This window comes from Mandrillus leucophaeus, unplaced genomic scaffold (assembly GCF_000951045.1).
Source record: "Mandrillus leucophaeus isolate KB7577 unplaced genomic scaffold, Mleu.le_1.0 Scaffold442, whole genome shotgun sequence".
In the NCBI taxonomy this organism is placed as follows: Eukaryota; Metazoa; Chordata; class Mammalia; order Primates; family Cercopithecidae; genus Mandrillus; species Mandrillus leucophaeus.
The window spans coordinates 1,131,663-1,155,820 of record NW_012104721.1 but is presented as its reverse complement, the minus strand read 5'-3'; the positions used below and the strand labels follow the sequence as shown (position 1 = coordinate 1,155,820).

General features: G+C 49.9%; 1 protein-coding gene and 1 long non-coding RNA gene across 2 annotated transcripts in view; one reads left to right on the top strand and one right to left on the bottom strand.

Annotated features, from left to right (window-relative positions):
* Window positions 1-2,508: 2,508 nt before the first annotated feature.
* Window positions 2,509-15,257, bottom strand: LOC105549529. The gene is made up of 3 exons (XR_001007552.1): window positions 15,153-15,257; window positions 3,609-3,796; window positions 2,509-2,799 (listed from the first exon to the last, which is right to left on the bottom strand). It is a non-coding gene; the product is annotated as an uncharacterized LOC105549529 (long non-coding RNA).
* SLC6A1 (solute carrier family 6 (neurotransmitter transporter), member 1) overlaps window positions 12,014-24,158 on the top strand; it is a 31,968-nt gene continuing 19,823 nt past the window's right edge. Inside the window, exons 1-10 of the mRNA XM_011994122.1 lie at window positions 12,014-12,079; window positions 13,089-13,481; window positions 13,876-14,007; window positions 14,631-14,731; window positions 16,248-16,357; window positions 18,316-18,448; window positions 21,412-21,546; window positions 21,736-21,839; window positions 22,198-22,322; window positions 23,645-23,757. Of these exons, the coding sequence (XP_011849512.1) occupies window positions 13,244-13,481; window positions 13,876-14,007; window positions 14,631-14,731; window positions 16,248-16,357; window positions 18,316-18,448; window positions 21,412-21,546; window positions 21,736-21,839; window positions 22,198-22,322; window positions 23,645-23,757 (1,191 nt within the window). The 5' untranslated portion in view covers window positions 12,014-12,079; window positions 13,089-13,243. The remainder of the gene's footprint in view (window positions 12,080-13,088; window positions 13,482-13,875; window positions 14,008-14,630; window positions 14,732-16,247; window positions 16,358-18,315; window positions 18,449-21,411; window positions 21,547-21,735; window positions 21,840-22,197; window positions 22,323-23,644; window positions 23,758-24,158) is intronic.

Genomic DNA, 24,158 nt, shown 5'->3' with positions numbered 1-24,158 from the left:
AGAAGTTTGTCAGGAGCCATGATAGGGGCAGGCAGAAGAGGGCATTGCTTATTGTTCATGGGACTTAAAGAAAATTTGTTCAATAAAAATCTGATTTTTAGCCGGACACGGTGGCACATGCCTGTAGTCCCAGCTAGCTGGGGGCCTGAGGTGGGATGATTGCCTGAGCCTGAGAGGCAGAGGTTACAGTGAGCTGAGATCATGCCACTGCACTCCAGCCTAGGTGACAGGGTAAGACCCTGTCTCAGAAAAAAATTAAATAAATAAATAAATAATCTGATTTTACCAAATGGGTAGACTGTTCTTGTTACATAGGAGTTTTCACTTTACAAAAACAAGGGGCTCTATACCATAAAATTCCTTTCCACAGCTAAGTGAGTGAGTTAAGAACAGACGCACTGGTGAACGTGAGCATTCAAGTCTTTTAAAAATAAAATTAGCCTTTATATTGTGGGAAAATATTTTAGACCCTGGAATCTGACCCTTAACTGACTCTGAAAATACACGCCTCCCTCATTCTTGCAGAATATTCTAAAGCAGAGTCTCTCTGAAGTTTTTAAAATCCAACTGAGCTTTTATTAAGAGAACAATAGGATTTGTTGTTTCCTAAATATAAAATTGTAACACCAAACATGCTTTTTCAAACTTCACCACCCCCAAGAGTTCGACATATCCCCTAGGGAAGGGGACATTAATCCTCATCCGTCTTCCACTGCTCAGAGAAAGAGCTCTACTGAGTGACTACGACTGCACCGTGTATACAAGGATTGCAAATTCAGGGGCCGTTGAGGGCCAGACAGGTCACAGAAATGCGTAAAGAGGTCAGGGATAGGATGATAGTAATGGTGGGACTTGTAGTAAACTAGAAAACACATCACCCCTGCCCTTCTCCAAAGCATGCAAGTTCAAATTCTAAAATTCAAATCTGATACCACTCAACCAAACATATTTGTGGGATCCATTCAGCCCAAAACCACCACGTTGAGATCCCTGGTGGTTCTTCTTGTGACTTTGTGTGATCTTGATCCAGACAATTTCTCTCTGGGGCTCAGTCTGATTGTCTCTAGAAGGGGCTGATAGAGCCTGCAGAGCTGCTGAGAGAGAGAGAGGAATGCAGTCCCAGGTGTGGACGCTTGATAAAGAGCCGTGGCGCTGTCTGCAGCCACTGTCTTGGATGTGCCTTCTGCGACGCTAAGCCAGCTCTCCATTTGGGCTGTGCTCCTGCACGTGACTTATTTAGTTCATCGTTTAGTTCAGGCAGCCCTTGCGGTGTTATGTTTTCTTTTCCCCAAATCTGAGTTCTTAAAGGGCCTTTACCTTAATGCCTGTCGGAGCCTTCCGAGCACATCTTGAACAGAAATGAACAGCTATTTTAACCCCACGGGCTTCTTACAAGTGTGTTTTAAAAGGCAAAGAGTGATGTAAAAGAATGGCAAAAGGTCATCGTGCCGCTCTTATTTCCTGGTCTGAGTTAATCCTTTCTGGCCGGTTGAGCACGGGGCTTTTACAGAGACATCCCCCGGAACTGAAGTCCTCCAGAAAGTCCCACACCCATCAGAGGCAGAAGGAAGAAAGGAGCCTGGAACAGGCGGTGAGGGTGCAGAGGGAGGGCACCCGGACCTGTTCCACAGGGGCTCACCCTCATACCCAGCACAGGGTTGGGGGCTCCAGCTGGTGTGGGGAGGTAGCTGCCCCGTGTGGAAGGTTAAGACTAATGGGCCCCCAGCAAATACAGTCAGAACCAACTGAAGGAAGTCAGTGGAACAGGCCCTGCAGCCTGGGTTCAAAAATCCCGGCTCCTCCGCCACTTTTGACCTTGGCCTCCGCCAACCTCAGGCTTCTCTTGGCTGAAAGGTAGGCTACCTCCCTCCCTCCTTGGTTCAGTGAGCTGACACAGTGGAGCCTTGGACAGCTTACAAGCAGTGAATGGCACATCTGTTTTCTCTTCCGTCCTTCTTTCCTTCTGCCCTTGTTTTTCCTCTTTCCCCTTTCTGATCCCTTCCTGTGTGCCTCCTTTCCTCCTCCTGTTTTCCTCCTCATCACTCTGCTCCTTTACCCCAGCCTCCTCCTTGTCTGTTTCTTTCCTCCTCTCCTTCCACTCCCTTTTCTCTCCTTTCCCCCTCCTTCCCACCCTCCTCTCTCTCCATCCCTCTCCGCTTTTTTAAATCCACCCAGGGGATGCCTCCAAGTTCCCGTATCTGATCCCAGGGTGCGATGTTCCTTGCCCTGCAGCAGGCATCTCTGCGGGCACCCACTGGCCCCAGCATGCGCTCCAGGGCCAGCCCAGGGGGTGGCGTCTGGGGCTTCCCTTACAGGAAGCAACCAAGAGGGTTTCCAGCATTAAACCACTCAGGAAGCAAGGCCAGTTTCTGCCCGAGAGCATGCCTCACTGGCCCCACAAGCAGAACCAGGCCTAAGGCGTAGTGGTGTGCTGGAGCCTGCTCCCAGATGGTGCACACCCAATCCTGTGACCTCGTATTAGTACTTTGCATGGGTCACGGTGGGAGTGTTTACACCACAGAAATCAGCAGGTGCTGCAAATTGAGTCTTCTGTTTTGTTTCCTAAGAGCCCATTGTTAAAACTTACCAGCACACCATTGCTCTGTAGACCTGCCGCCTTCTCCGAAGCAAACGTTCCTGTGCTGAGGCCTTGTAAGAACAATGTCTGCTGCCATAGAGGGCAGAAGCCAGAAGAGCGCACGCGTATCTAGCACTGTTTAAGCTGCCTGCTGTTGGGGAAGCAGAGCAGGTGGAAGATCTGAGCCCTGTTCTTGCAGAGGTGATGGTACAGCTGGGAAGCTAAGACAGAAGAATCTGTAATTAGTCAGGAGAGAAGCCACGTTGTATAGGGTGACCAGGCCTTCCTCCTTGCCCCCACTATGGTCCTGGCTCAGGCACTGTCTCTCATCCTTCCACCAGCCCTGTTACAGCAACCTCCACCCATGCTCCCTCTCCTCTCTTCCTCCCCACACAGCTGCTGGGAGATCTTGCCAAGTCACCATCACATCAAACCTCCCCACCTTCCATGGCTCAGGTGGCAGCCCTGGTGACCACTCCATGCCCACAGTGGAGAGGAGATAGATAGTTAAGAACATGGGCTTTGGAATCAAACTGCAGTGTCTGGGAGCTGAGAAGTTGTTTGATTGTCTGAACTTCGGCTTCCTCATCTGTACAGTGTGCAGTACAGAAAGGCAGTAAATACATTAAGCACTTCCTCAGCCTTCGGTGTGATCATCATTCTCATTACAGAGTAAAATGTGCCCTCTTTTCCTGCATCAGAGTTCTTTACTACTACTGGCGGCTTCCTGGCCACGTTTCCCTAAATCACCCCAGATTCTAGCCCCCAAGCCAGCCTCCTCACTGTCTTCACATATGTTCTGTATTTTGGCTTTGTTCTGTCTGCCTGGAATGGACCAGGAGCAGTTAGGGTTGCGGTTAAGAGCAAGCAGTCCGGTCCTGCTCGTCTAGCTGTGATTATTTTAAAAATATCCCCACTTCTGCTCCATTTTCCACCAAACCCAATGCTACCCCTCCCAGTTGCCTGCCTGAACCCAGACCCCAGGGCGGGGCGCCACCTCTCCTTCTCTGTGTGCTGTGGAAGAACTTACACCGTGGATGTGAATTGTCAGTGGCCCATCTCCCAGCTGTCCCAAGAGCTCAGTGGCAGCAGGACTCAGACTCCAACTTGCATCTTTGTCCCTCAGCACCCAGCATGAGGCCCGGCTCCCTGGAGGTGCGCAGTAGATGCGGATTGGATTGAAAATTGCCTTGACAAAATGAGGTGCTCAGTTGGGCACTATAGATAATTAGGGGCTGGAACAGACATTAGTAAACCACTGATGGTGTGAGCGAGACAAGCAGGATTGGATCAGAGTGAGGTGGAGCTGGAAATCGGAGTCTGACTCTCCTGCTTGCGCACAGAAGAAAGCTGAGGCACAGAGAGGGGAAGGGACTGGCATAGGGTCACACAGCTAGTAAGTTCAGGGTGAGATTTCAAACCTGTGTCTACTGGACTTCAGGGTGTCAAGCCCTTCCTCCTCAGGTCAGCTCCTCGCGGCAGCTGCAAGACACAGGCCATGTCTGCAGTTAGAGGACAGCTGGGGTCTCCAAGAGGGCAGTGCTGCCCCTAGAGGCTGGCTGCCTCCTGGGGACTCTGATTAGAACCTCCAGCCCCACGGCTCAGCCAGAATCCCACGGGACCTCCCAGAGACTCCCTGGATACCTGTAGGGTTTGTCCAGCACAACCATAGGAGCCATTTTAGAGCCAGAACTCAGAGGCTTTTATGCTGGCAGCCTCTTTTGAGTTTCTTAAAAAGAACAGCAGGCCTTGTCTTTGTGGAGGTTTGTCCTGGAGGGAGGTGGCTGCTGGGGATAGGCCATACTTGTACACCCCAAATGGAGGGCTTGGGGGGTTCCACAGGTACCCCATTAGAGACAGCAGAGTGGTTAAGAGCTTGGACACAGGAGCCCGGCTGCCTGGGTCAAGGCTTGGAGCCCCTAGCTCCTAACTGGGAGACCTTTGGCAAGTCACTTTAACTTCTCTGTACCTCAGTTTACCCATCAATAAAATGGGGGCTAACAGCAATTTAATAGACAAAAAGCATTTAGAGTGGCCCCTCGCACATTAGTAAGTGTGTCCAGCTCACTTCCTCCCTGTGCTGAGCTCTTCTTTTTCTTTCACCCCTTGTTAATGAAAAGTTGAGGAATTTTTCTTTTCTGCAGGCGGCTACAGAAGCAGGAGAACCATACTCCTGGAATCTGTTTCACCATTGGATGGGTCTGTCATATTCCAGTAGTTGCAAAGTTGAATTTGTTCTCGCCTGGGTTGTCGGGGTGGGGATGCCTTCTGGCCTTCTTCCACATTGTGGTTTCAGAGGTGTCCTAGCAAACCTGACTTCTAGGCTCTCAGAGGCTGAGAGCAGAGGGGAAGGGCTAGAGCCTCCATATATTCATCTGTCCTAGGACAGTGAGGCTAGGCAAGCTCATCTCCATGCAGTCACATTTCTTTCCCTCTGGCATCCAGCAGGCATGCTTGGGCAGGTCAGGTCATGAGGCCCAATAGGTCTAATGGCTTCAGGGAATTTCACACAGGCCAGTGCCTGGGAGGCACTTCCTAGACAAGCAAATAGCACCAGACTATAAGTCAGAGGGCCTGGGTCAAGTCCTGTGTGACTTTGGGCAGGTCATTTGACCTCTCTGGGCCTTAGTGCCATCATCTGCAAAATGGGACAAACGATCATTTTAGCTTCAGTGTATTTAGCACTTCCTGAACTGAGCACGGTGCTAGAAAATTCAAATCCAGTCATCACAGAGTGGGAAGTGGTCACTATTGACCTCCTTTATTGACAAAGAAACAAAAACTCTTTTTTTTTTTTTTTGAGATGAAGTCTCGCTCTGTCGCCCAGGCTGGAGTGCAGTGGCGCAATCTCAGCTCACTGCAAGCTCCGCCTCCCAGGTTCACGCCATTCTCCTAGTAGCTGGGACTACAGGCGTCCGCCACCACGCCCGGCTAATTTTTTGTATTTTTTAGTGGAGACGGGGTTTCACCATGTTCGCCAGGATGGTCTCAATCTCCTGACCTCATGATCTACCCGCCTTGGCCTCCCAAAGTGCTAGGATTACAGGCGTGAGCCACCACGCCTGGCCAAAACAAAAACTTTGAGAAAATAAGTAGCTTACTTGAAAGTCACAGTGGGATGTTGTAAAGAGTAGGCATGCAATAAATACTACCGACAAAGACACCTGCTTCTGCAAATTCCCTCTCAGGTACGTTGAGGCAATGGAGGGATTTATACCAAGGCATGAAACTGCTTTCCTTCGTCTCTTGAGTAAGAGTATGTGGCTGGCTGGGAGCTGGGTGGGAGTCTGTAATGTTCAGGTCACTCTCATGCTGTGTGACCTTGGGCCAACCACCAGTCCTCGGTGGGTTTTTTTCTTCATCTATAGAATGCCATGGTAGACCAGGTGCACCGGTTTGGCATGGAGCAAGTCTGGACCAGGAAGGAGGCCAGTTGTGTCTTGGCCCTAAGCACCACTGTGCATGGGGCTGAGGATCCAAGAATGGAGGCCTCCCATTTAGGCCCCAAGCTGTCCCAACCAGCTCATTTCTCCTGTAGCCTGCATCCCACCACAGGCCTGGCTGGCCTCTGAGGTCTCCTCTTGGAGACCCTCTCTGGTGGCTCCCTTTCCATCAGGGCACATTCTCCAGGGAGCTTTCCCTGATCTCCAGGACAGTGCGTGGCAAGCGCTGCCCACAGCACCGGCTGTCCTGCACAATTCCAACCTCCATCTAACCTTCTGTACCTGATCATCCAGTATTAATTGGTCTTCACATTTGTATAACATTTTTCAATTACAAAGCACTTTTGCGGCCATTCATCTCTTTGAGTGGCAGCCTAAGCTGCTATTTATTGACACTTCCTGTGTGCCAGGCCCTTGGCTGGCCTCTTTCCATGCATTATCATGCAATTCTCAGAGCAATTCTGTGAAATCCACATTTACAGATGAGAAAATCAGGACTCAAGCAAGCCAGATATCTAGCCCTATTGCACAGAGATTTGAACGAAGTCCCATGAAATAATCTGGGTCATCCCTAACTTAACAACTTCTGAAGCTGTCGTATGTGCCTAAATCATGGGACCTGGTTAAAAATCAGCTTCTCATTCCATAGGTCTTGAGTGGGGCCCAAGATTCTGCATTTCTGACAGGCTCTCAGGTGATGCTGATGCTGTCTCTTGAAGAACCGCACTTTGAGAAGCAAGGCCCTGAAATCACTGGGCAATTTCAGACCCCAGGCTGGCAAGGCTGTTTCCTTATCTGTCAGATGAGTGAAGTAGCCCTGGCTTACATAGATGGAATGACTCCTGGATGACATAGTGCCTGCAAAATGCCTGGCACACAATAGGCACTCAATAAATGCTAGCTCTTCGATAGGAGCTGGCATGAGTCTGGGTACACAACAGATGCTCAATAAAGCCTTGTCCAATGGATTGAGCCTAGCATTTTTCCCAAAGGCAGAGAATAAACTGTATTATGTTTCCCCTTGGAATGAAGCCAAACTCAATATTAATTTCTTTCTTGAACCACGGAGTTTCAAAAAGAAATAAAGGCAAACTAGAGTGATTGCAGTCGAAGCGAGCCTCTGTAATTTCTGTAATTACAGAACGAGAGCAAAGCAAAGCAAGCACAGCCTCATGGAGGGAGTGGTGTGGGGTAGGGGGAGGGGAAGAGCAGGTCCTACTTCTAGACCCACTGCTCCCCCTCCTTGCTTCCCTGGCTTTTCAGGGCTCCCCACTCACTCCATGGTGGGGCCATGGCCTGGGACAATGGCAGCCCTGAGACTCCAGCCCTGACCTCTTGGTCTCTGCCTAGGTCCCCACTCCACGCAGCCGCTTGTCCCTCTGATGCAGTGGGACAGAGGGAGATTGTCCAAGGCGGCTTCCACACACTCCCCTCCCCCTTGCCTGCCATCTGGTCCAGGGCTGGGCTGCTCACAGCCAATCATCCAGCAAGGCCCACGGCCCAAGGGCGCCACCTCCAGAATAGATTGTGGGTGCCAGTGCCACTTCCCCAACTTCTGCCGGTCCAGCGACCCCCATGCAAGCCGCTGTCATCTCTCTGGACAGGCAGCCTCTGATCATGTCTCCCTGCTTCCCCCTTGCCCCTATGCAGCCTCTTCTGGGCAGCCAGAGGGAGACTCTTCCCCCACCACTGCAACCCCCCACTTCCTCCCATCCCACTTAGAATGAAACCTGAATTCTTGCTGTGGCCTCTGACACGTGTGTGACCTGGCCCCTGCCCAACACCTCCTCCTGAATCCGTTTCCTCTCACACTGCTCACACTGGACTCCAGCCACTTTGGCCACCTTGGTGTCTTTCAAAGGTGCCAGGCTCGTTCCTGCCTCAGGGCTTTTGCACTTGCTGCTCCCTCTGTTCGAAATACTGTATCCCAGAAAGTCCCATTTCTGGCTCCTAATTCAGACTGAATGTTTTTTTCTCAGGCCAAATAAAACAAGCCCAAGGGCCAGTTTTGACCCATTTTGCCACTTCTGATGTAGGGCTTCCAAACTGTACATGTTTTCTTTCCCTAACAAAGCATCTTGTCATTCAGAGATTGGCAGAGGAATTCTTTGTGCTTGGTTTGGCCCCATTTTTATCAATGGCTTTAACACTTGGTCAGAGAGCATACACTGAGGAAGGATGGGATATCCTGGGAACGTTTCTCCATCTTCCTGCCTGGAGTGTCTTTCACTAACTCCATCCTTCCCAGAGGCCCCATGAGCGAGTCATCTTCTGGTTTACTAATCTGATCCCATTATCAGCCCTGTCCCATCCCTGCAGCTAGTCCCTAAGTTCCTTAGCCCAGTGTCCAAGACCCTTCACATACTGACCTTCCTAGCTTCACACTTTGTACTTTAGTACACGTGTTTCCCTCCACTTGGAACACCTTTTCTCTCTTTTTAAACCTGATGAATACTTATTCAACCTTCAAAGCCCTGCTCAAGTGACCCCTTGTCTAGGATGCGTTCTCTGGCTGTATTAATGCGTTTCTTCTAGGCCTACCGTGTCTTGTTCTTACACCTCTTGCAGCACTATCACAGGGTATTATGATCAGCTATAGGCAGAAATATTTCTCCTTCTAGGCCATGACCTTGACAAGGGCAAGTGTCTGGTCTTACTAAATTCTCACACCCTGAGTATCCACCCCAGCTCCACGCACATAGGAGGCCTCACTAAGTATTTACAGAAATGAATCTTTCTGCTGGAACCTGTTAGTTCACTGATTCAGATTCTGGCAACCAGGGTGTAGTTCAGAATATAAAATGCTTGAAGAGACGGCTCCATTGTCGTTTCAGCACACAGCATGTGCTCAGTACATACTTGCAGAATGAATGTTAGTGAGCGAGTACAGAGGACCTGACCTGTCGTCACTGGTGGTCTCACATTAGTAGTGCCCTGTGAACGTGGCTTTGGTGGAATTAAGTTAATCATGGTATAGTATGCACCTGAAGGAACGTGGAGCCGGATTCTGGGTCTCCAGAATGTTGTTACCTGATGAAGAAGAATGGGAAGACGCTGGAAGAAGGCTTTGGAAAAATGCCCAGATCATGAGAAGGTGAGAGGTGTTTCTTCTGCCTGCTCCACCAGCCGGTAGAGGAGGCTGATCACAGACTGGCAGTCAGGACAAGGTGGAAGAAACGTGTGGTCTTGCCGCTACAGACTCACAGAGCTGTCCTCCAACATGATCCCAGAGAGCCACAAAATACAGGGGTGTGTCTCAGGAAAGGAAAAGTAACAACTTGCAAAAAGGTTGGTTTTGCTTCAGAGAAATGTTCTAGAAAGACAGCCAAGTTACCCTGCCGTGAACTCACACACACCTGTGCTTTCTGCATGTTATTTTTCATAGGAGAGGGAAGTGCCAGGAATTAAAATTGCCGAAGCACTGTTCCCCAGGTGTGCGGGTGAGGCATGCTTCTTGGGACCACTCCATTTAAGTGTTGGGTCCCAGGCGCGTTCACTAGCAGGAGGCTCTTTATCATTTTCCTCCCGTGGACTAGATGTTTGGGATTTTTTTTACTACCAGACTTTATTACAGAATAATTATTTTTGTATTAACAAACACATGTACCACTCCCAGCTTCTGACTGGCCCAAGGTGCTGAGCTAGACTTCTTTGCTTTGGTACAAAGAGAGCCCAACGCCAAGAGACTTGACATTTCTGTTAGCTGGTATTCCCCAGGGGGACTAAAAGGATGATTTCCATTGGAGTTTTTAAAATGCTGAAGACACTGAAAGACCTGAATAGTAAACCCTTAATAAACGTTAATCAGCATTATTATTGTTGTTGTTGTAGCCTTCTGGGAAGTTGTGAATGCCAGATTAAGAACAATGGATCCATACTCGGTGGCGATTGCAGTGATAACAATGACTGAGATTTCCTAAGCCCTAACTATGTGCCAGGCATAGTTGTACACGCTTAACACACATGATCTCATTTAATCATCACCATAACCCTCTGAAGGAAGTATTATTATCCTCCCATGTTACAGATGAGGGTCAGAGAGGTGAAGTAACTCACCCAGCATTAGCAGGTGTTGGAGGGAGCCGAGGTCTGTCTGACTTAGCACTAGGGTGGTTTTGCCGCTGTGTAAGTCAAAGAGCCTTCTCAGTCCTAAATCCTCAAAGAAGTTTGAGTTGTATCAATTCATGGCTTTACTTTGTTTATCTTCATATGTGCCACATCTTCTAAAAGGAAAACTCCAAATATAGTCATGTGGCTCTTCCTAGGGAAGTTATAGGCATTTAGCTGAATCTGAATACATATCCCCATATTCCAGAAATTGGAAATCACATGTATGTCTTCTTTATGGTGGGGTCTTCAGAGCAGCCACCATCTCTGATTGCTCAGGGCTTGGCATGAGGAGGTGCTCAATATAGTCATGGAGAAGAACTCATGGACTGAACATCCTGGTGAACCAGAGGGATGGTGCAGAGATTTAAGATTGCAACAGGAACCCCCAAGCCAATGTAAGCAAAACATCTGTTTCATGACTATGGGAATATTTTGTAAAATCCAAGTACCAGCCTGAAGAAAGCCTGGAACTGCAAACTAGGAGCTTCAAGACACTATATCTTTTGATCTCTAGTTCTCTCCTTCCTCAGCAGACCAACTCTCACTCTGAGTACAAGATGGGCAGAGGATGACTGCCCCAGAGTTCCCAGGTCACTGGCAAAACTGCCCCTCTTCCTGGGTCCCATGCCAAATTTCCAGGGAAGGAATTTGATTGGCTAGCCTGGGTCAAGTGGTCAGTCTTGATCCAAGGTGATTGGATCATTTTGAACAAATATGGCAGCTGGAGACCACAAGGGTAGATCATGGGACAGTCAAGGCCATCATTGTTAGGACAGTTAATGGCTGAGGCTGCTCTCTCCTGCATATCCCAAGACTCCCTGGTAGACCACAGAATTGGCCACCTCCTACTTCCTGCCATTCTCGAGGAGGGGAGGCAGGCACCCTACTGAGTCCAGAGCTCTCTCTGACATTGCCATGCCCAGGCCAGGATCTAGATGGGCATCCAAGACCAGCCTGTGTGCCGTGAAGGAGCTCAAAGTGAGCAGGCCATCCCTGAGAACGAGGAGCAGGGGTGGCAGGAAAGTTTGGATGATCTGAAGATGGCCTGGTTCTCCGTGAACTCTGGGAGGAGAAGATGGTGTTTGGTAATGGGGACTGCATGTGAAGGGCTGGAGGGCCAGTCCACAGCAGACTGGGCCCCCACTGGGCAAAGCTGCAGGGTGGAGGTCACGGGGGGAGGGCCAGGGTCACACTGCACCTTGCTTTGGCGCAGCTCCCACCTCTGAGGGTCCGCAGACTGGTGCTTCACATGTTCTGGTTGTTCCGAGGGTTCCACAAGTTTATTTTGTGTTATATTATTAATTTAAATCACTTTTGTAGAACATTATAGAAATTTTAAAAAGCACAAAGAAGAAAACAAAAGTCACTCATAAACTAAGCATTGTAGTCATCTTTGGATATATCCTTTTTTAAAATAAATTTGGGGGGAGGGGGCAAAAATTGGATAATTCGAAATAAACTCTCTGGAAACCTGCCTTTCTCACCCCAAAACAAGGTGCTCTTTCTCGTGTTCTTACGTGGCCTTTTTGTAACATTTCCACGAGTTTGGATGGAGGATGGAGAAAAGTCTCAGCAGCCCCTCTGTTGGTTTCTCTTCTCCTCTGATAAAATTATAGAATGTCTTCTCCACGCTGCCCTCATCCCACCCCCACAGCTGTCCCGAGGGCAGCAGGCCCCACTCCTGCATGTTCCCAGCACCCCGAGGGCCAGTGCCATGCTGCATGGACTCGCTGCGGCCACCCTGGCTGGGGATGCTCTGCGGGACACACGCACAGCCCGGACGACCTGGCAGGCTTCCTGCACCCCCGCTGCCCTCTGTAGGAGCTGCCTGCCTGCCCCACCGCTGCTTCGCCATCCCTCCTCTCCTTCCCTTCTCTGTTTTGCAGGCTCTCACCCAGAGTGGCAGAAGGAGCCCTTCTGGAGCTGACCCACCCCCGACGACCATCAGGTAACATCAACAGCCACAGTAACAACATCCATGAGTGGAGTTCTCCCTCTTAACCAGGCTGACGAAAAGCACTCTTGCAGCGATTACGGCTGAGTTTTGATGCAACTCTACAAGCCAGAGGGGATTGCCCCCATTTTATACTTGAGGAAACTGAGCACAAACAAGAGCAGTACTTAATAGTATTGAGTAGTAGTACTGAGCAGTAGTACTCAGCTGGTAGAAGGCAGACTGGAGATTTGAACTCAGGACTGGTCTCAGCCCAGTTTCCTCCACTGTACTGTACCCCATGCTGCCCCTGGAAATAAAAAGGTAAGAAGGCTTCAGGGTGTCAGTAGAATATCTTGCGGTGACTGAAGGCTGAAAGAGGTCCTCTAAACCAGTGGTCCTTAGCTGAGGGCCAGGGCTGGGCTGCCAGTATAAGAATCTCCTTTAGCAGAGTTTGTTAAAAGTATAGACTCAGGACTTCCTGCAACCCAGTGAGAGATGTACCAGTGTCATCCTCATTATAAAAGATAGGGGCACACAGAGGTTGAGTGTACTTAAAGTCATATAGCTCAAAAGTGGTAAAGTGGACTGTGATCAGAGGTTGTAACTCCTAGGCTCTGTTGTCTTCACTGGGACCCTCCATAGTGGGGCTACCTTTCTCCCCATTCAACCGTAGGTTGAACTTCTTTCTTGCTCGCCCTGGCCATGGCTAGTATGGCTGCAGAATGGGACAAGGCTCCCAATTGCATCCTTGAAGGCAAAGTTAAAGATTTTATGATTAAATACTTAATATTTCATGTTGGAAGTTTGGTGGCCTCAGATTTCTCCTCTGAGCAGGACATACAACAGAGGGTTGGACACAGATGGCTGGAGTTGAAGCCAGGCCAGGAAACATCGCTGTGTCTTTGGAAACAAAAGTCACCTTCCTTCCTCCAGGAGCGAGGGTGGGCGAGAGGAAGAGCTTATAGAGAGCCTTTTCAAGCCCCTAGTTTGTTCATGGGTTATTTTGTTTTTGTCATTTTAGGGTGAGGCAACTCCAAGGTCATACTCTCTTTCTGTGCCTGTCACCCTACCCCTGTCCTCCTAGGGTGCCCTTGAGCCGCAAAACTGCTGTCCACGTGGACCGGGGCTGACATCGCACGTCCATCTGCCAGGACCCCTGCGTCCAAATTCCGAGACATGGCGACCAACGGCAGCAAGGTGGCTGATGGGCAGATCTCCACCGAGGTCAGCGAGGCCCCTGTGGCCAATGACAAGCCCAAAACCTTGGTGGTCAAGGTGCAGAAGAAGGCAGCGGACCTCCCCGACCGGGACACGTGGAAGGGCCGCTTCGACTTCCTCATGTCCTGTGTGGGCTATGCCATCGGCCTGGGCAACGTCTGGAGGTTCCCCTATCTCTGCGGGAAAAATGGTGGGGGTAGGTGCTGGCCTGGAGACCTCCTGGCTGGGTCTGGACCCTGCAAAAAGGATCCTGCTTAGGCATTTTTCTGGGGCAACTGTAGGAGAAAAGCTCCCCTAAAGACTCCAGAGGGAGCACCAGGCCCCATTTCTTGTTTCTTATCCCTTTATCAAAAGATTCCCGAAGGACGATTGTCCTCTGTTAATGATACCAAGAAGTTCATCTACTCACCTGCAAAAAATGGGATGTATTTCACGTAAGGCTGTCCTTGGGCCTGCAGTTGGCTGTGGGTCCTACTTTTGAGGCGGGTATAGAGAAATCCTGGATGGGGACCCAGAACCATGGCAATCCCTCTACCAGGGCAGGTCTTGAAAGTCTTGGGGCCACGAGCTCTGTCTTCTTTCCCCTGCAGGAGCCTTCCTGATCCCCTACTTCCTGACGCTCATCTTTGCGGGGGTCCCACTCTTCCTGCTGGAGTGCTCCCTGGGCCAGTACACCTCCATCGGGGGGCTGGGGGTATGGAAGCTGGCTCCTATGTTCAAGGGTAAGTCTGCAGAGCGGAGCCCTGGGTGGTGGTGCCCCTGCCCACACACACCCCTGCCCCTCTGGAGAGAGGGAGCTGTCTACCCAGACCAGGGTTGACATCACATATCCGTCCATCAGGTGCATGTCTGAGCAGAATGAGGGCTGTTGCAAGGGGCCAGGTGGCAGATGACAGTGCTGGTCAGAAACTAGGGAGGTGGAGGTGGAGAAGCCCAATCCAGAATCTCCCGCACATCAGCCTGTTCTGTCCTGTTAGCCCATTCATTTCCCCTGCGAGAGCTGGGTGTGACTTGCTTTGCCTCGTGCTCAGTGCCTGACAGGCACCCAGGTAGATATGTGGTGAGTCATGCTTACTGACTGAGGGCCTGGGCCCCACCTCGTCTGGCAAGCTGAGACCCCAGCCCTGCCTGCCACCAGTCTGCACTGGGCCCCAGACATGAGTCCTGGCCCCTTGGCTTGCCAGATGTACATGACCTTCAGCAAGTCACTGCCTCTCTCTTAACCTCAGTGTCCTCAGTAATGCCTCTCTCTGAGATCGATAAGATTGTAGAGGTCATGGAACATGCCAGGACAGTTCATGTTAAGTCTGTATTAAATGGATGTGTATCTGTGTTCTGCTCCCAGGCGTGGGCCTTGCGGCTGCTGTGCTGTCATTCTGGCTGAATATCTACTACATCGTCATCATCTCCTGGGCCATCTACTACCTGTACAATTCCTTCACCACGGTGAGTGGTCCCTTTGGCCACCCCCTCCAGCAGAAGCCACACCCAGAGCCCACCCTCCACCTGCCGTGGCCACCACTCTGCTGACAAGGTCATTCCTCCAGGAGTGGGGAACTTGGTTTGTCTTTTGTGGGCCTTGGTCTCCCCACAACAGCCATAGCCTCACGAATTTAGCATCTCCTGTGAGCCAGACACTCCTTGTAGGCTCACATCCAATCCTCATGACACTCCTCTAAAGTGCGTATTGTTAGTCCATTTTATATGGACACAGACAGCCTGGGTTCAAATCCTGACTCTACTATATACCAGCTGTGCAACTTCAGAAAAGAGACTTAACCTCTCTGAGTCTCAGTGCCCTCATTTACAAAATGGAAATAAAATTAGAATCTGCCCTAGTTCCTCAAAAAGTTAAACATAGAATTACCATATGATCCAGCAATTCTGCTTCTGAGTAGATACCTAAAGAATGAAAAGTAGGCTCTCAAAGAGATATTTGTACACTTCTGTTCACAGCAGCACTATTTACAGTAGCCAAAAGGTGGAAGCAAGCCAAGTGTTCATTGATAAATGAATTGGTAAGCAAAATGTGGTCTATACATACAATGGAATGTAATTCAGCCTTTAAAAGGAAGGAAATTCTGGCGCATGCTTCAACATGGACGAACCTTGAGGATATTATGTCAAGTGAAATAAACCAGTCACAAAAATACAATCCTGTATGATCTTGCTTATATGAGTTTCCTAGAGTAGTCAAATTTATAGACACAGAAAGTAGAATGATGGTTGCCAGGGGTTGTGAGTAGGGGGATGAGGAGCTGTTGTTTAGTGGGTGGAGTTGCAGTTTTGCGAAGTGAAAAAAGTTCTGGAGCTGGATGCTGACAATGTTAGGCAACACATTTCTCACAATGTATTCCCATTGTTAAGTGACACATGACTATATTTGCAGAGGTGTGGCAGGGCTAAGGGAGCTACATTATGGGTATACTTAATGCTTCTAAACTGTACACTCACCAACAGTTAAGATGGTAAATGTCATGTATAATTTTATCACAATTAAAAAATGAAAGAAAACAAAAAGTGAAACCCACCTCATAGGGTTCTCGTGAGGATTAAGGAGCAGATATGTGTAAGGAACTTAGAACTGCGCCTGGCAGAGAACAAGCTCTGTAAGTGTTTGCTGGTGTCATCGCAGTGAGAGTTAGATGGGCAAGATCTCTTGCCCAAGGTCACATGGTGGGGAAGCAGCCCCGGCTGCAGCTTGGAAGGCTCTTTTCATAGTGAACGGGTTGAGGTTCAAATCTCAGCCCTGGCACTTAGTAGCTGTGTATTCTCAAGCAAGTCACTGTCCCTCTCTGATCTGTCAAATGGGGATCATAATGCTACTTACCTCCCAGAGCTGCTGGGAAGGGGAGGTGTGAGGAGGCTTGGGGACCATGAGGGTGGGCAGGGTGCACTGGGACCACTCATGCCAGCCCCTGGGAGCCCAGCGGGATGTGTCCTCATGACTGTGTCCTTGCAGACACTGCCGTGGAAACAGTGCGACAACCCCTGGAACACGGACCGCTGCTTCTCCAACTACAGCATGGTCAACACCACCAACATGACCAGCGCTGTGGTAGAGTTCTGGGAGTGAGTATGGGGCCGCCAGGGGATGGCAGGGACGGGGAATGTCAGCCAGGGGCTATGGTCATGTGTCACATGACATCTTGGTCATCAGCGGACCACATATACAATGATGGTCCCATAAGATTATAATACCATATTTTACTTTACCTTTTCTACATCTAGACATGTCTAGTACAGAAATGCATTGTGTTACAGTTGCCTACAATATTCAGTACAGTCATGTGCTGTATAGCTTTGTGGCCTAGCAGCAATAGGCCACACCATATGGTGTAGGAGTATAGCAGGCTACACCATCTAGATTTGTGTAAGTACACGCTATAATATGCACACAACAACAAAATTGCCTAACAACACATTTCTCAGAACATATCCCTGTTGTTAAGTGACACATGACTATACTTGCAGAGTTGTGGCAGGGCAAGGGCTAAGGCAGCCACAAGGGATGCCGAAAGCCTTTTCTCCCCAGAAAGAGTTGGACCATAGATGGAGCCATAAGACACACAAACTCTGACCTTTGATAGCGAAATCCAGCTACCCACAAAGCCACGGTCTAGCAGGGACAATACGTTCCCCAACATCTCTGCCTCTTATCTCCTGCCAGCGCCTCCCGGTGATCGAACTCAGCTAGAAGCCAGAGGGCAGGGGACCAGATAATGTAGCCATAGTTGTCAGCATCCTGGGGCCTGGCACAGAGTGGTCAAGGGGGAGAGTGGATCAGAGAGGCAAATGGAGGGGAATAACCAGCATAGCCAATTAGAATCACGTGGAGAGGTCGACCATATCCTGATTCATCCTGAAAACCGGCCCGATCTACTTACGAACCTAGAGTCACTCGGAATAAACACGCACACACACTCCGGCCATAGTGAAGGCCATGCTGATTGTATCTTCAGGGGAGTACCTTGTAGAGATGTGTGTTGGGGGACACTGATGTGACACAGTGAAGTGCTGGGGCCCAAATCTCTCTGGCATGAAGGAAGCATCCATGCTGGACAGCTCTGAAGGGTCCAGGAGCAGTCTAGAAGGTCCCAGAGTACCTTGGATAAGCTCCCAGGAGGAACTGTTCTCAGGCAGTGTCAGAATCAGTGTTGCCTGATCTCTTTATGGTGCAATGTCCGTGGTTACACTGTTTCCTTACAAATAATCAAATTCTGCTCCCGTGGGTTCTGCTTTCCGGCAGCTCCCACATGCCGCTCTCAGGCACGTTTGAAGTTTTCATTCAACCATTTATTCAGTAAACACTTCTTGAGCTCCTACTGTGTGCCAACTGATGACAGGCACAGACGTGCAGACAGGCAATGGCACCACCAGGTGGCGAATGCAGAGAGGACGGAAGCACAGGCGGCTGGGCTGCGGGGACCTCAGGGAGGCCCCTGGACCAGCCCAGATGGGGAGTGGCATCTAGAGGAGAAAACTGCAGGGCAGGCAGGTGCTGGAGAGGAACAGTGAAGGCTGGGAGGCAGATGAGGTCAGGCTAGGCACCGGCAAGCAGGCTGCAGTGAGTGCTGAGAGGAGAGAGAGATGCAAGGGCCTTGAAAGGCTGGTCAGGGAGTTTGGGCTTCATTCTGAGAACAAGCGGGTGCTATTCATTGCAGTAAGCAGAGGAGTGACATGATCAGACTTGCAATTTAGAAGGCTCTCTGGGGCTGGAGAGGGGACAGAGGAACACTGAAGGCAGCGTCCCACTAGGAGGCCAACGGGCCATCCAGATGAGCAGTAGTGGTGGCTGACTAAGGCCCTGGGAGGTCCTGTTCTCTTTGATCTCTTGACCAAACAGCACTTTCTACCGATCAGTATAGTGGGCCTCGCAGTCCCCAGCTACCTCTTGAATCATGGTGATGATGGTGTCAGCACAGTTCCAGGGCGGGCATATCGTCTGTGGCCATGCCCTGGGCACCCCTTGATCACTCCAGCTCCCACCAGCTCTGTGTGACTTTCTCCTCCCTCCACTGTTTGACTAGGCGCAACATGCATCAGATGACAGACGGGCTGGATAAGCCAGGTCAGATCCGCTGGCCACTGGCCATCACGCTGGCCATCGCCTGGATCCTTGTGTATTTCTGTATCTGGAAGGGTGTCGGCTGGACTGGAAAGGTAAGGGATATATGTGCACAGTGGGGACAGGAGGGCACTGGATAGAGGAACAGGTCTACAAAGGAAGCTCTGCCCACAACTCCCAGGAGTCCCATCTAACCCTGAGTTAAGCAGGTCCGTTCATCACTCGGTGTGTCAGTTTCTTTTACTGTAAAATGGGAATAACAACACTACCTTACCTTCTAGGGTGGTTATGAGGATGAAAGGAAATAGTGCGAGTCAGGCACGCAGCACAGTGGGAAGCTCACAGCGAGTCCCATAGGATTCCACTGGGCCCAACAGAGTCAACTCAAAAGAGAGGGCAAATGTTGCTCCTGGACTGTTGAACAAACTTTCCCAGAGCACCTGCTCTGCACCAAGCCTTGTGCTAGGTTCAGAAGCTCCAGAGATGACAGCTTCACATCCTGACCCTTGAGGAACAACAGAGATGAATAGGTTAATGGTTAAAGACTCAGGCTCTGTGTTAAGCAGTCCATGATTTCAGATCCCAACCTCACCATTTACTAGCTGTGAGCTCAGGCAAGTCATTTTGCCTCACAGATAAGTATAATCATGAGCCCCGTTTTACAGAGAAGGAAACTGAGTTCCTTCTCGGCTCATGATTATACTTATCTGTTGGTTTATTATGATAATCAGATGAGATGGTGATTTTGTCAAGCACTCAGCACCTAGCAAGGGGGGTTGTTATTGCTCTTGTTTTTATTGTCAGCAAGTGCAGAGCAAACGCCAAGCTGGGATGTCCAGCCCAGGGACACCCGGGAGGTGGAAAACTGGCCTTACTCCACCTCTTTTCCCTTTCAAGCCCTACCCCAGGAGCTTGGGGACAGAATATAGCAGAGTCTCTCACTGGCCTTGACCTGAAGGGAAGCCAGAGGGCAAGTGTGTTGTCTCAGATCTTATGGCAAGTCAAGGGCAGAGAAGAGATTTGTACTGAATAAGCTGGGAGGCGGGAAGGTCAGAACTACCCAAGAAGTGGATGCAAGGTTCTAGAAGCAGTAGCAGAAACGAACCAAGCAGAACCTTAACAAATTCCACACTTGGCAGAGCTGATGAAAAGCGGCCCTAGTTCCATCTGGTGGGAACTTCTGGACCCACTGGGTTCTCAAATCCAAGGCTGGTGTAAAAATCTCTCTGATCCATTCCTAGGATTAAGGATGCCAGAGGAGGGCACAAGTGTCTCCCAGTCTAACTTTCGGGGCAGAAAAGTATAGGGATTATGGGCTTTGGAAGGGTTTGAATCTCAGTCCCTGAGCTTCTAGCTGTGTGCACTTGAGCAAGCCATTCACCCCTCTGAGCCTCAGTCTCATCTGTTCAATGGTCACAACAACAGTACCTTACAGGGTTGTCACAAAGACCAAGGGAGATGAGTAGAATGCTTAGCATATGCCTTACACATAGTATTAATTATAATCATTTTGGAGTGGTAATTAGAGTTCCTGCTACATTAAGAGACTGGCCACTTCTTGGGGACAGAGAGTAGGACCCCCTCACTGCATATATTGAGGATGTCAACCAATCCATCCACAAGCATTTATTGAATACCTACTATGTGCCTGGCTTCACGCTGAACACAGAAGGCAGGGGAAGTATGAGACCGAGGCAACATATAATAAGCCTGCAGTATGTCCTCATGTGACTGACCTTTCTGAGCAGCAGGTGTGACTGTGCCTGTTTCCAGACAAGAGAAAGTGAAGCTAAGAGAAAATACGACATTGACCCTAAGTTACACAACTTGTGGGTGACACAGATGTGTTTGAATTCCCTTTTCCTAGCTCCAAGTACAATGGGTTTTCTCTTGGATTGTGGCTGCCCTCCTTAATCCTGCAGAATCTCAGGGTCAAGTCATGGAGGTGAAGCTAAGCTGGTGAATTGTCCATGCTGACCGGGAAACAGGCTCACATTAGACTCTCAGATACAAAGGTCATCGAACTTGAACATTGCTCTTCCACACTAGTGAGCAAAGAAATGCAATTTTAGACAATGATGATCAATTTGACAAAAAATAATTGTTTAAATGATGATACCCAGTGCTCGTCTTATGACAGGAAGACATTCTCTGTAATACCAGGTGAAGTTCCATTTCTTGAAGGCAACAAGGTAATATGGATCTAAAGCCTGTGATGAATTTATTCCTTTTAACTCAGTAATTCCACCTCTAGAAATTTTTCCCAAGAGTGGTATAATAATTTTGTAGCTGAAGATACAGGGGTATTTAATGTGGTATTATTTAGAGTCACATAAAATTGGAGGTAACCTAAACACATAACAGTGGGGAAACTTAAAAAGAGAATGGTAGGACCTTCTGAGGGACTGTTTTGTGTAATTAAAATGTCAAATTGTTCATGAGGCAATAAAACAATGTTTAGTAAACAAAATGAGAAACAAACCTGTATGTATTGTGTTTTGTTTTTTAATTCTAAACATATTACATGGAAAGGCAAGTACCTAATTTGAACCTCATTTTGTAAGAAAATGTAATTACATCTGCAAAGGAGAGTTTCAGAAGAGCATTAAAGTAGGAACATCCATGCACTTATGTGTTTGCCAGACAATTATTGAGTGTCTACTATATAGGTATGGGGATGTGAACAACGCAAGCCTTGCTCCCCCACATAACTTACTTTCTAGGTGCTGGTGAAGGGAACTTTCATTTTATGTGTGTGTGTGCATATGTAATTTAAAAGTTTTCCTGTCACTACATGCATTACTTGGATAATTTAGAAGTCAAAAAATAGGACGAAACAGGGGAAGGGAAAAACCAAATGTGAGCTGGTTGGCTCAGACTCCAAGGAGGAGCTTCAGAAAAGTGGCCAAGGAGAGCAAGGATCTGGGAAGGCTTCCTGGAGGTGGAAGAACTGGAATCAAGCCCAGAGCCACAACAGATATGGATGTAGGGGAAATGGGGGAGGAGGAAGCAAGGGTGTACAGGAGGAGGTGTCACCTGTCACCCACTTTCCTCCCAGGTGGTCTACTTCTCAGCCACATACCCCTACATCATGCTGATCATCCTGTTCTTCCGTGGAGTGACGCTGCCCGGAGCCAAGGAGGGCATCCTCTTCTACATCACACCCAACTTCCGCAAGCTGTCTGACTCTGAGGTGAGTGCTCCTCCCGGCCTGGATTCTGAGCCACCACTTAGCAGCTTTGAGACAAGCTTTTACATCTTTCTGACCCTCACTGTAGACCGGGTTTGTTGCCAGGGAGAGCTGGTGGGCATATGGAAAAGGCCCTGGTGAGCTGTGGCTATGGTGATTACTGTTGACGGTCTTTGATAATTCTGCCTACAGGTGTGGCTGGATGCGGCGACCCAGATCTTCTTCTCATATGGGCTGGGCCTGGGGTCCCTGATCGCTCTTGGGAGCTACAACTCTTTCCACAACAACGTCTACAGGTTGGAGAGGACAGCTGTGGGAGCCCCTTCATTCCTGGCCGAGCCCCTCGAGTCCGCACCCCACACTCACGTGTTAGGGCCCTCTTTGGCCACTTTGCACTCTCAGCTTAACCTCTCCCTGAGCCAGTCCTTTGTGTCACTCCTTCTGGAGACACAGACTTTCCTGTTGTCCCCTTTTCCTGACCCCGGTCCTCTGGCTCTGCCCTCCCCTAGCTTGCTCTTAGGGCCTGTACTTCTGGGGCCCAAAGTGTAGCCCCGTTCCCAGCTCCCTCCTCCGGGCCACCCCTTCATAACCACAGCCAGCAGCTACACTGTCTGCCAGTCCCACCCTCCTGACCCCACCCCTCCCTCTCTCCAGGGACTCCATCATCGTCTGCTGCATCAATTCGTGCACCAGCATGTTCGCAGGATTCGTCATCTTCTCCATCGTGGGCTTCATGGCCCATGTCACCAAGAGGTCCATTGCTGACGTGGCGGCCTCAGGTCAGTGCAACACTGTGTGGGGCCGGGCTCCTGGCGTGGGGGCACTAACCACGCTGGCCTTTGCCATCATCACCATTAACACCACTACTGTGGCTCACTGGCCTTGAGTACTCCCTATGTGCCAGGCAATGCACTGAGCATTTTACATGGACTGTACCTGTGATTCTTCTCAACACTTTGCGATACATGCTACTGTTAGCCCATTTCATAGATGAGAAACTGAGACTCACCTCCTAAGGGCATGGAGCTGGAAAGTGGCAGATCTGGAGTTGGAGCCCAGGTCTGGCTGACTCCCAAGCCTGGGATCTTAGTCTCTTGGCTATACTGGCACATCCAGCACAAACCTGGACATTTTGGGGAGAAGATCCACTCTTGCCTTGGGGGTATGAACTTTGGCTCAATTCAGATATGTTCATCACCATACTACAAAGACCCCCAAATCCATGCTTTTGTCTCAGCTCCAAAAATGTTCTCACCAAGTGGGCCATGCCAAGTCTGCTCACCACACAGTCATCAATGCCACAGAGCCCAAGGAAAACCCCAGACAGCCCTTCTCTGCACAGCCAGGCAAGCAGCCAATGGGAGGAACTCGCTGTGTGCAGGGCAGAGGCCCCTGAGGCTCATGGAGGCCACACAACTGGTCCCTTGAAGAAGTGGGCTGGTCCCGTGAAAGGAGCATTCTCTGCTCCGGTTCTAATCTCCCCTTCAAGGGCAACCGCCATCTCATTTCTCTGCAACTCCCCAGCCATTCCACCACCTCCATCCAGAGCCAGACCCAGGGAGGTTACAATCTCTTTCCTTCTCATTCCAAGATTTCCTGATCTCTTAGACACCTGCACCAAATACTCAAATTCAACACATGCCAAACAAGGCTCCAAAGCCTTCTCTTCCGCTATACTCCCCATCACAGAAGGGTCTCACCATCCAGTGCCCAGGGTGGAGACCTCAGCATCATCCTGGACTCTTCCCTCACCCTCACCCTGCAAGCCAGCCGATACCAGGACCTGCCCCTCTGCCCCCCACATCTCTATCTGGTTGCCTCTCTGCACCTGCACTATCCCCACCACTGGCCAGGCCATGCTGTCCCCCCTCCAGATGATGGCCACAGCTCCTCACTGGTCCTCTTGTCTCTGGGCACAATTACTATGGCCCCTCATCCCCCACCCTCTTTCTGCATCTGGAAAAAGGGGCTGAAAACACTCACTTGAAAGGTTACTCTGAAGATGAAATGAAATAAGGCTTAGAAAATGGGCAATGTGCTAGAAAGGCTGTAGGTGCTGAGTACCTTTTATTTTTCTTGTCTTTTGCCCTTCTCTGTTCAGGCCCTGGGCTGGCGTTCCTGGCATACCCAGAGGCGGTGACCCAGCTGCCTATCTCCCCACTCTGGGCCATCCTCTTCTTCTCCATGCTGCTGATGCTGGGCATTGACAGTCAGGTGAGGGCACCCTCTGCAACCCAGGAGCTTCTCCACCCCCAGACTCCTCAGTCCCCGAGTAAGCAGGGAGAGGAAGCCACTCTTAGGCTGCCAAGAAGATGACCAGAAATTCCAGGTCCCTAGAATGTTCCACTGCATGAAACTTCAGGGAACAGCTCAGCCACCTTCTCCATTTTCCAGAAGGGGAAACTGATGCCCAGAGGGAAGGGACTCTCCTGAGGTCACAAAGTGAGTCACAGGCAGAATCAGGCTGAACCCTGGGCTCTGCTGGCTCAGTGCTGCTGGGCCTCCCGTCCTTCCTTAGAAGGTCAGGCTTTGGGTGGATTGGGGCTGGGGCTGGGGCTGCTGTAGGTGGCTGACCTCTGTTCCCACCTGAAGTTCTGCACTGTGGAGGGCTTCAT